General features: G+C 54.9%; 1 protein-coding gene across 1 annotated transcript in view; it reads left to right on the top strand.

The window, feature by feature from the left end:
* The window catches only part of MSH4 (mutS homolog 4), a 54,307-nt gene that overhangs the window by 5,461 nt on the left and 36,023 nt on the right, over window positions 1–12,823 (top strand). The window contains exons 5-7 of the mRNA XM_078616917.1: window positions 752–859; window positions 10,133–10,248; window positions 11,474–11,647. Coding sequence (XP_078473043.1) covers window positions 752–859; window positions 10,133–10,248; window positions 11,474–11,647 — 398 coding nt within the window. The remainder of the gene's footprint in view (window positions 1–751; window positions 860–10,132; window positions 10,249–11,473; window positions 11,648–12,823) is intronic.

Here is a 12,823-nt window from a genome sequence, read left to right as displayed (position 1 = left end):
CCTAGCCTGGCACAGCAGTCAACCCACTGCACCTGGGTCTGTCCCGTGACCTCCTCCTGCTGCATCTAGCCTGGCATAGCAGTCAACCCACGGCACCTGCTGGGTCTGTCCCATGACCTCCTGGTGCACATAGCCTGGCACAGCAGTCTACCCACTGCACCTGGGTCTCTCCCGTGACCTCCTCCTGCTGCACATAGCCTGGCACAGCAGTCAACCCACTGCACCTGGGTCTGTCCCGTGACCTCCTGCTGCACCTAGCCTGGCACAGCAGTCAACCCACGGCACCTGGGTCTGTCCCGTGACCTCCTCCTGCTGCACCTAGCCTGGCACAGCAGTCAACTCACGGCACCTGTTGGGTCTGTCCCGTGACCTCCTGCTGCACCTAGCCTGGCACAGCAGTCAATCCACTGCACATGGGTCTGTCCCGTGACCTCCTCCTGCTGCACGTAGCCTGTTGTTATTGTTGCTGCTGCTGCTTCTGCTGCTTCTGTTGCTGCTGCTTCTGCTGCTGCTTCTGCTGCTGCTTCTTCTGCCGCTGCTGCTGCTGCTTCTTCTGCTTCTGCCGGTGCTGCTGCTTCTGCTGCTTCTGCTGTTGCCACTCCTGCTGCTGCTTCTGCTGTTGTTGCTTCTGCTGCTGCTGCTTCTGCTGCTTCTGCTGTTGCCACTCCTGCTGCTGCTGCTTCTGATGCTGCTTCCTCTGCTGCTTCTTCTGCTGCTGCTGCTGCTGCTTCTGCTTCTGCTGCTTGTTCAGGCGATCACGAAGCTGCAGATGCTCCGCCCGCTGGAGGTGGTGATGCCCCACACGGCCTGCAACCCCAACGCCAGCAAGATGTTCACCCTGCTGAGAGACTACTTCCCTGTGAGCATCACACAGAGAGCCACAGACTCACCACACAGAGACCCATAGACTCACCTCACAGAGAGCCACAGACTCACCACACACTCACCACACAGAGACCCACAGACTCACCACACAGAGAGCCACAGACTCACCACACAGAGACCCACAGACTCACCACACAGAGAGCCACAGACTCACCACACAGAGAGCCATAGACTCACCTCACAGAGAGCCATAGACTCATCACACAGAGACCCACAGACTCACCACACAGAGAGCCACAGACTCACCACACAGAGAGCCACAGACTCACCACACAGAGAGCCACAGACTCACCACACAGAGAGCCACAGACTCACCACACAGAGACCCACAGACTCACCACACAGAGAGCCACAGACTCACCACACAGAGACCCACAGACTCACCACACATAGACCCATAGACTCATCACACACAGACTCACCACATAGAGACCGATAGACTCACCACACAGAGACACATAGACTCATCATTTAGAGACCCTTAGACTCACCACACAGAGACCCATAGACTCATCACATAGAGACCCATAGACTCATCACACAGAGACCCACAGACTCACCACAGAGACCCACAGACTCACCACACACAGAGACCCACAGACTCACCACAAGGACTCACAGACTCACCACACACAGAGACCCACAGACTCACCACACAGAGACCCACAGACTCACCACACAGAGACACACGCACTCACCACACAGAGACCCACAGACTCACCACAGAGACTCATAGACTCACCACACAGAGACCCACAGACTCACCACACAGAGAGCCACAGACTCACCACACAGAGAGCCACAGACTCACCTCACAGAGACACACAGACTCACCACAAAGACTCACAGACTCACCACACACAGAGACCCACAGACTCACCACACAGAGACCCACAGACTCACCACACAGAGACACACGCACTCACCACACAGAGACCCACAGACTCACCACAGAGACCCACAGACTCACCACAGAGACTCATAGACTCACCACACAGAGAGCCACAGACTCACCACACAGAGACCCACAGACTCACCACAAAGACCCACAGATTCACCACACAGAGAGCCTCCGACTCACCACACAGAGAGCCACAGACTCACCACACAGAGAGCCACAGACTCACCATACAGAGACCCACAGACTCACCACACATAGACCCATAGACTCATCACACACAGACCCACAGACTCACCACATAGAGACCGATAGACTCACCACACAGAGACACATAGACTCACCATTTAGAGACCCTTAGACTCACCACACAGAGACCCATAGACTCATCACATAGAGACCCATAGACTCATCACACAGAGACCCACAGACTCACCACACAGAGAGCCACAGACTCACCACACAGAGACCCACAGACTCACCACACAGAGACCCACGCATTCACCACACAGATACCCACAGACTCACCACAGAGACCCACAGACTCACCACAGAGACTCATAGACTCACCACACAGAGACCCACAGACTCACCACACAGAGACCCACAGACTCACCACAAAGACTCACAGACTCACCACACACAGAGACCCACAGACTCACCACACAGAGACACACGCACTCCCACACAGAGACCCACAGACTCACCACAGAGACTCGTAGACTCACCACACAGAGACCCACAGACTCACCACACAGAGAGCCACAGACTCACCACACAGAGAGCCACAGACTCACCACACAGAGAGCCACAGACTCACCACACAGAGAGCCACAGACTCACCACACAGAGAGCCACAGACTCACCACACAGAGACCCACAGACTCACCACACAGAGAGCCACAGACTCACCACACATAGACCCATAGACTCATCACACACAGACCCACAGACTCACCACATAGAGACCGATAAACTCACCACACAGAGACATATAGACTCATCATTTAGAGACCCTTAGACTCACCACACAGAGACCCATAGACTCATCACATAGAGACCCATAGACTCATCACACAGAGACCCACAGACTCACCACACAGAGACCCACAGACTCACCACAAATACTCACAGACTCACCACACACAGAGACCCACAGACTCACCACACAGAGACCCACAGACTCACCACACAGAGACACACGCACTCACCACACAGAGACCCACAGACTCACCACAGAGACCCACAGACTCACCACAAAGACCCACAGATTCACCACACAGAGAGCCTCAGACTCACCACACAGAGAGCCACAGACTCACCACACAGAGAGCCACAGACTCACCATACAGAGACCCACAGACTCACCACACATAGACCCATAGACTCATCACACACAGACCCACAGACTCACCACATAGAGACCGATAGACTCACCAGACAGAGACACATAGACTCACCATTTAGAGACCCTTAGACTCACCATTTAGAGACCCTTAGACTCACCACACAGAGACCCATAGACTCATCACGTAGAGACCCATAGACTCATCACACAGAGACCCACAGACTCACTACACAGAGACCCACGCATTCACCACACAGAGACCCACAGACTCACCACAGAGACCCACAGACTCACCACAGAGACTCATAGACTCACCACACAGAGACCCACAGACTCACCACACAGAGACCCACAGACTCACCACAAAGACTCACAGACTCACCACACACAGAGACCCACAGACTCACCACACAGAGACCCACAGACTCACCACACAGAGACACACGCACTCATCACACAGAGACCCACAGACTCACCACAGAGACTCATAGACTCACCACACAGAGACCCACAGACTCACCACACAGAGACCCACAGACTCACCATAAAGACTCACAGATTCACCACACACAGAGACACACAGACTCATCACACAGAGACCCACAGACTCACCACACAGAGACACACGCACTCACCACAGAGACCCACAGACTCACCACAGAGACTCATAGACTCACCACACAGAGAGCCACAGACTCACCACACAGAGACCCACAGACTCACCACAAAGACTCACAGACTCACCACACACAGAGACCCACAGACTCACCACACAGAGACCCACAGACTCACCACACAGAGACCCATAGACTCACCTCACAGAGAGCCATAGACTCATCACACAGAGACCCACAGACTCACCACACAGAGAGCCACAGACTCACCACACAGAGAGCCACAGACTCACCACACAGAGAGCCACAGACTCACCACACAGAGACCCACAGACTCACCACACATAGACCCATAGACTCATCATACACAGACCCACAGACTCACCACATAGAGACCGATAGACTCACCACACAGAGACACATAGACTCATCATTTAGAGACCCTTAGACTCATCACACAGAGACCCACAGACTCACCACACAGAGAGCCACAGACTCACCACACAGAGACCGATAAACTCACCACACAGAGACACATAGACTCATAATTTAGAGACCCTTAGACTCACCACACAGAGACCCATAGACTCATCACATAGAGACCCATAGACTCACCACACAGAGACCCACAGACTCACCACAGAGACCCACAGACTCACCACAGAGACTCATAGACTCACCACACAGAGACCCACAGACTCACCACACAGAGACCCACAGACTCACCACAAAGACTCACAGACTCACCACACACAGAGACCCACAGACTCACCACACAGAGACCCACAGACTCACCAGACAGAGACACACGCACTCACCACACAGAGACCCACAGACTCACCACAGAGACCCACAGACTCACCACATAGACTCATAGACTCAACACACAGAGAGCCACAGATTCACCACACAGAGACCCACAGACTCACCACAAAGACCCACAGATTCACCACACAGAGAGCCTCAGACTCACCACACAGAGAGCCACAGACTCACCACACAGAGAGCCACAGACTCACCATACAGAGACCCACAGACTCACCACACATAGACCCATAGACTCATCACACACAAACCCACAGACTCACCACATAGAGACCGATATACTCACCACACAGAGACACATAGACTTACCATTTAGAGACCCTTAGACTCACCACACAGAGACCCATAGACTCATCACATAGAGACCCATAGACTCATCACACAGAGACCCACAGACTCACCACACAGAGAGCCACAGACTCACCACACAGAGACCCACAGACTCACCACAGAGACTCATAGACTCACCACACAGAGACCCACAGACTCACCACACAGAGACCCACAGACTCACCACAAAGACTCACAAACTCACCACACAGAGACCCACAGACTCACCACACAGAGACACACGCACTCACCACACAGAGACCCACAGACTCACCACAGAGACTCATAGACTCACCACACAGAGACCCACAGATTCACCACAAAGACTCACAGACTCACCACACACAGAGACCCACAGACTCACCACACAGAGACCCACAGACTCACCACACAGAGACACACGCACTCACCACACAGAGACCCACAGACTCACCACAGAGACTCATAGACTCACCACACAGAGACCCACAGACTCACCACACAGAGACCCACAGACTCACCACAAAGACTCACAGATTCACCACACACAGAGACACACAGACTCATCACACAGAGACCCACAGACTCACCACACAGAGACACACGCACTCACCACAGAGACCCACAGACTCACCACAGAGACTCATAGACTCACCACACAGAGAGCCACAGACTCACCACACAGAGACCCACAGACTCACCACAAAGACTCACAGACTCACCACACACCGAGACCCACAGACTCACCACACAGAGACCCACAGACTCACCACACAGAGACCCATAGACTCACCTCACAGAGAGCCATAGACTCATCACACAGAGACCCACAGACTCACCACACAGAGAGCCACAGACTCACCACACAGAGAGCCACAGACTCACCACACAGAGAGCCACAGACTCACCACACAGAGACCCACAGACTCACCACACATAGACCCATAGACTCATCATACACAGACCCACAGACTCACCACATAGAGACCGATAGACTCACCACACAGAGACACATAGACTCATCATTTAGAGACCCTTAGACTCACTACACAGAGACCCATAGACTCATCACATAGAGACCCATAGACTCATCACACAGAGACCCACAGACTCACCACACAGAGAGCTACAGACTCACCACACAGAGACCCACAGACTCACAACACATAGACCCATAGACTCATCACACACAGACCCACAGACTCACCACATAGAGACCGATAAACTCACCACACAGAGACACATAGACTCATCATTTAGAGACCCTTAGATTCACCACACAGAGACCCATAGACTCATCACATAGAGACCCATAGACTCATCACACAGAGACCTACAGACTCACCACACAGAGACCCACGCACTCACCACACAGAGACCCACAGACTCACCACAGAGACCCACAGACTCACCACAGAGACTCATAGACTCACCACACAGAGACCCACAGACTCACCACACAGAGACCCACAGACTCACCACAAAGACTCACAAACTCACCACACAGAGACCCACAGACTCACCACACAGAGACACACGCACTCACCACACAGAGACCCACAGACTCACCACAGAGACTCATAGACTCACCACACAGAGACACACGCACTCACCACACAGAGACCCACAGACTCACCACACAGAGACCCACAGATTCACCACAAAGACTCACAGACTCACCACACACAGAGACCCACAGACTCACCACACAGAGACCCACAGACTCACCACACAGAGACACACGCACTCACCACACAGAGACCCACAGACTCACCACAGAGACTCATAGACTCACCACACAGAGACCCACAGACTCACCACACAGAGACCCACAGACTCACCACAAAGACTCACAGATTCACCACACACAGAGACACACAGACTCATCACACAGAGACCCACAGACTCACCACACAGAGACACACGCACTCACCACAGAGACCCACAGACTCACCACAGAGACTCATAGACTCACCACACAGAGAGCCACAGACTCACCACACAGAGACCCACAGACTCACCACAAAGACTCACAGACTCACCACACACCGAGACCCACAGACTCACCACACAGAGACCCACAGACTCACCACACAGAGACCCATAGACTCACCTCACAGAGAGCCATAGACTCATCACACAGAGACCCACAGACTCACCACACAGAGAGCCACAGACTCACCACACAGAGAGCCACAGACTCACCACACAGAGAGCCACAGACTCACCACACAGAGACCCACAGACTCACCACACATAGACCCATAGACTCATCATACACAGACCCACAGACTCACCACATAGAGACCGATAGACTCACCACACAGAGACACATAGACTCATCATTTAGAGACCCTTAGACTCACTACACAGAGACCCATAGACTCATCACATAGAGACCCATAGACTCATCACACAGAGACCCACAGACTCACCACACAGAGAGCTACAGACTGACCACACAGAGACCCACAGACTCACAACACATAGACCCATAGACTCATCACACACAGACCCACAGACTCACCACATAGAGACCGATAAACTCACCACACAGAGACACATAGACTCATCATTTAGAGACCCTTAGATTCACCACACAGAGACCCATAGACTCATCACATAGAGACCCATAGACTCATCACACAGAGACCTACAGACTCACCACACAGAGACCCACGCACTCACCACACAGAGACCCACAGACTCACCACAGAGACCCACAGACTCACCACAGAGACTCATAGACTCACCACACAGAGACCCACAGACTCACCACACAGAGACCCACAGACTCACCACAAAGACTCACAGACTCACCACACACAGAGACCCACAGACTCACCACACAGAGACCCACAGACTCACCAGACAGAGACACACGCACTCACCACACAGAGACCCACAGACTCACCACAGAGACCCACAGACTCACCACATAGACTCATAGACTCAACACACAGAGAGCCACAGACTCACCACACAGAGACCCACAGACTCACCACAAAGACCCACAGATTCACCACACAGAGAGCCTCAGACTCACCACACAGAGAGCCACAGACTCACCACACAGAGAGCCACAGACTCACCATACAAAGACCCACAGACTCACCACACATAGACCCATAGACTCATCACACACAAACCCACAGACTCACCACATAGAGACCGATATACTCACCACACAGAGACACATAGACTCACCATTTAGAGACCCTTAGACTCACCACACAGAGACCCACAGACTCACCACACAGAGAGCCACAGACTCACCACACAGAGACCCACAGACTCACCACAAAGACCCACAGATTCACCACACAGAGAGCCTCAGACTCACCACACAGAGAGCCACAGACTCACCACACAGAGAGCCACAGACTCACCATACAAAGACCCACAGACTCACCACACATAGACCCATAGACTCATCACACACAAACCCACAGACTCACCACATAGAGACCGATATACTCACCACACAGAGACACATAGACTCACCATTTAGAGACCCTTAGACTCACCACACAGAGACCCATAGACTCATCACATAGAGACCCATAGACTCATCACACAGAGACCCACAGACTCACCACACAGAGAACCACAGACTCACCACACAGAGACCCACAGACTCACCACAGAGACTCATAGACTCACCACACAGAGACCCACAGACTCACCACACAGAGACCCACAGACTCACCACAAAGACTCACAGACTTACCACACAGAGACCCACAGACTCACCACACAGAGACACACGCACTCACCACACAGAGACCCACAGACTCACCACAGAGACTCATAGACTCACCACACAGAGACACACGCACTCACCGCACAGAGACCCACAGACTCACCACACAGAGACCCACAGATTCACCACAAAGACTCACAGACTCACCACACACAGAGACCCACAGACTCACCACACAGAGACCCACAGACTCACCACACAGAGACACACGCACTCACCACACAGAGACCCACAGACTCACCACAGAGACTTATAGACTCACCACACAGAGACCCACAGACTCACAACACAGAGACCCACAGACTCACCACGAAGACTCACAGATTCACCACACACAGAGACACACAGACTCATCACACAGAGACCCACAGACTTACCACACAGAGACACACGCACTCACCACAGAGACCCACAGACTCACCACAGAGACTCATAGACTCACCACACAGAGAGCCACAGACTCACCACACAGAGACCCACAGACTCACCACACAGAGACCCACAGACTCACCACACAGAGAGCCACAGACTCACCACACAGAGACCCACAGACTCACAACACATAGACCCATAGACTCATCACACACAGACCCACAGACTCACCACATAGAGACCGATAAACTCACCACACAGAGACACATAGACTCATCATTTAGAGACCCTTAGACTCACCACACAGAGACCCATAGACTCATCACATAGAGACCCATAGACTCATCACACAGAGACCTACAGACTCACCACACAGAGACCCACGCACTCACCACACAGAGACCCACAGACTCACCACAGAGACCCACAGACTCACCACAGAGACTCATAGACTCACCACACAGAGACCCACAGACTCACCACACAGAGACCCACAGACTCACCACAAAGACTCACAGACTCACCACACACAGAGACCCACAGACTCACCACACAGAGACCCACAGACTCACCAGACAGAGACACACACACTCACCACACAGAGACCCACAGACTCACCACAGAGACCCACAGACTCACCACATAGACTCATAGACTCAACACACAGAGAGCCACAGACTCACTACACAGAGACCCACAGACTCACCACAAAGACCCACAGATTCACCACACAGAGAGCCTCAGACTCACCACACAGAGAGCCACAGACTCACCACACAGAGAGCCACAGACTCACCACACAGAGACCCATAGACTCACCACACAGTGACCCATAGACTCACCACACAGTGACCCATAGACTCACCACACACAGACCCATAGACTCATCATAGAGACCCACAGACTCATCACACATAGACTCATAGACTCACCACACAGAGACACATAGACTCATCATAGAGACCCATAGACTCATCATAGACACCCATAGACTCATCACACAGAGACCCATAGACTCATCACACAGAGACCCACAGACTCCACACACAGAGACCCACAGACTCACCACACAGAGACCCACGCACTCACCACAGTGAGTGTGGTGAGTGCGTGTGCAGGAGGCCCACATGACCACGGTGCTGAGGAAATACTTCAACGAGGAGCGGGGCTGGGACGCGGTGCGGAGGCTGTGCGTGCCCCACATGGCCACCGTGCTCAAGGACGTGCAGGGGAAGTGAGTGGGTGTGTGGGTCTGTGGGTCTGTGGGTGAGTGGGTGAGTGAGTGGGTGGGTGAGTGGGTGAGTGAGTGGGTGAGTGGGTGGGTGGGTGAGTTAGTGAGTGGGTTTGTGGGTGAGTGGGTGGGTGAGTGAGTGGGTGAGTTAGTGAGTGAGTGGGTGAGTGAGTGGGTGAGTAAGTGAGTGAGTGGGTGAGTGGGTGAGTGGGTGGGTGAGTCAGTAAGTGAGTCAGTCGGTGAGTGGGTGGGTGAGTGGGTGGGTGGGTGAGTGAGTGGGTGAGTGAGTTAGTGGGTGAGTGGGTGAGTGAGTGAGTGGGTGAGTAAGTGAGTGAGTGGGTGGGTGAGTGGGCGAGTGGGTGGGTGTGAAGCTATCAGTGGGTTCCTAGATGTAGATCGCCTTGCTCTCAATGCTGATTCAAGTCACCTGCGTGGTGCTGTGGCCCCCACCACTCACCTCACCCCCCCACCCACCCCCCACCCACTCACCCTCCACTCACCCCCCCACTCACCCACCCCCCCCACTCACCCACCCAACCACCCCCCACCCACCCAACCCACCCCCCCACTCACACACCCAACCACTCACCCACCCAACCACTCACCCCCCTACTCACCCTCCCACTCACCCACCCTCCCTCCCTCCCACCCCCCCACTCACCTACCCACTCACCCACCCACCCACCGCCCCCACTCACCCACCCAACCACCCCCCACCCACCCAACCCACCCCCCCACTCACACACCCACCCACTCACCCCCCATTCACCCACCCCCCTACTCACCCTCCCACTCACCCACCCTCCCTCCCTCCTACCCCCCCACTCACCTACCCACTCACCCACCCCCCCACCCACCCACCCACCCCCCCCCACTCACCCACCCCCCCCCCACTCACCCACCCAACCACCCCCCCACCCACCCAACCCACCCCCCTACTCACACTCCCACCCACTCACCCCCCATTCACCCACCCCCCTACTCACCCTCCCACTCACCCACCCTCCCTTCCTCCCACCCCCCCCACTCACCTACCCACTCACCCACCCCCCCACCCACCCACCCCCCCCACTCACCCACCCCCCCACCCACCCACCCCCCCACCACCCCCCCCCCCCCAGGTACTACTGCCTGGCTGCACTGGCGGCGCTGCTGCAGTACGTGGAGTTCATCCACCCACCTTCCCCCACTCACCCACCCACCCCCCCACTCACCCCCCCCCCCCCAGATACTACTGCCTGGCTGCACTGGCGGCGCTGCTGCAGTACGTGGAGTTCATCCAGGGCGTGCTGCTCGCCCCGGCCTCCGTGCGCGTCTCCTTCCGCGGCAGCGAGCACACCGCCATGATCGACGCCACCACCGCCGCCAACCTGGAGCTGCTGCGCAACTCACACGACCCTCGGTAGGCAACGGCGGGGACAGCCGCTAGCCCTGTCCTGTGTGGGTGTGTGGCGATGGGTGTGTGTGGGTGGGTGTGTGTGTGCGTGTGGGTGTTGGTGTGTGGTGGTGGGTGTGTGTGGGTGTGTTGGTGTGTGTGTGCATGTGTGTGTGTTGGTGTGTGGGTGGGTGGGTGTTGGTATGTGGGTGTCGGTGTGTGGGTGGGTGTGTGTGTGTGGGTGTGTGGCGGTGGGGGTGTGTCGGTGTGTGTGTGTCAGTGTGTTGGTGTGTGTGTGTTGGTGTGTGTGTCGGTGTGTGTTAGTGTGTGTGGGTGGGTGGGTGTGTGTGTGTGTGTGGGTGCGTGCGTGTTGGTGTGTGGGTGTCGGTGTGTGTGTGGGTGGGTGTCAGTGTGTGTGTGTGGGTGGGTGTTGGTGTGTCAGTGTGTGTCGGTGTGTGGGTGTGTGGCGGTGGATGTGTGGCGGTGGGTGTGTGTCGGTGTGTGTGTGTCAGTGTGTTGGTGTGTGTCAGTGTGTGGGTGTGTGTGTGTCGGTGTGTGGGTGTGTGTGTGTGGGTGTGTTGGTATATGTGTGTGTGTGTGGGGAGCGGTAGTGTAGCGGTTAGCGCGCTGCGCTATGAACCCGGCGACCCGAGTTCGATTCCGCTCACGGCCAACACCAGTGACGATTATCTGAACCGGTCCTGGTCCTCCTCTAGGTCGACTCAGCCTCAAATGAGTACCTGGTGCAGTGTGTAAACATCGTCACTGGGGAGACAAAGGCGGTCGGGAGTGGTGATGGCCACCCACCCCCTCGTGTACCGTTCTGGCCTTCATAGGTGCTCGTTAACAGCACTTGCCCCTACAGTCTGTTAAGGCTATACGGGGGATCTTTGTCTTTATCTTTGTGTGCGTGTGTGTGGGTGGGTGCGAGTGTGGTATGAGTGTGTGCGTGTAGCGTGTGTGTTGGTGTTTTCTTGTGACCCTAAGAGGTAGGGCCTTACCATCAGCCCCACCAAAACTAAGCACCTGCCTGGGTATTTTGTACCATCGGACACTCCAACCCCACAACTCCCAATCGGTGATGGGGCAGTTGTGGAGAGAGTGGAGAGTTTCCCATACCTGGGCAGTGTGCTTATGACCGGCTCCGGTTTAACAGCAGAGGTCTCACTCCGAATCAGTCGAGCGGCAATATATTTTCATCGG

This window comes from Lampetra planeri, chromosome 52 (assembly GCF_965212315.1).
Source record: "Lampetra planeri chromosome 52, kcLamPlan1.2.h2, whole genome shotgun sequence".
NCBI classification, from domain to species: Eukaryota; Metazoa; Chordata; class Hyperoartia; order Petromyzontiformes; family Petromyzontidae; genus Lampetra; species Lampetra planeri.
The sequence above is the reverse complement of the archived record's forward strand: the minus strand, read 5'-3'. Positions and strand labels throughout refer to the sequence as shown.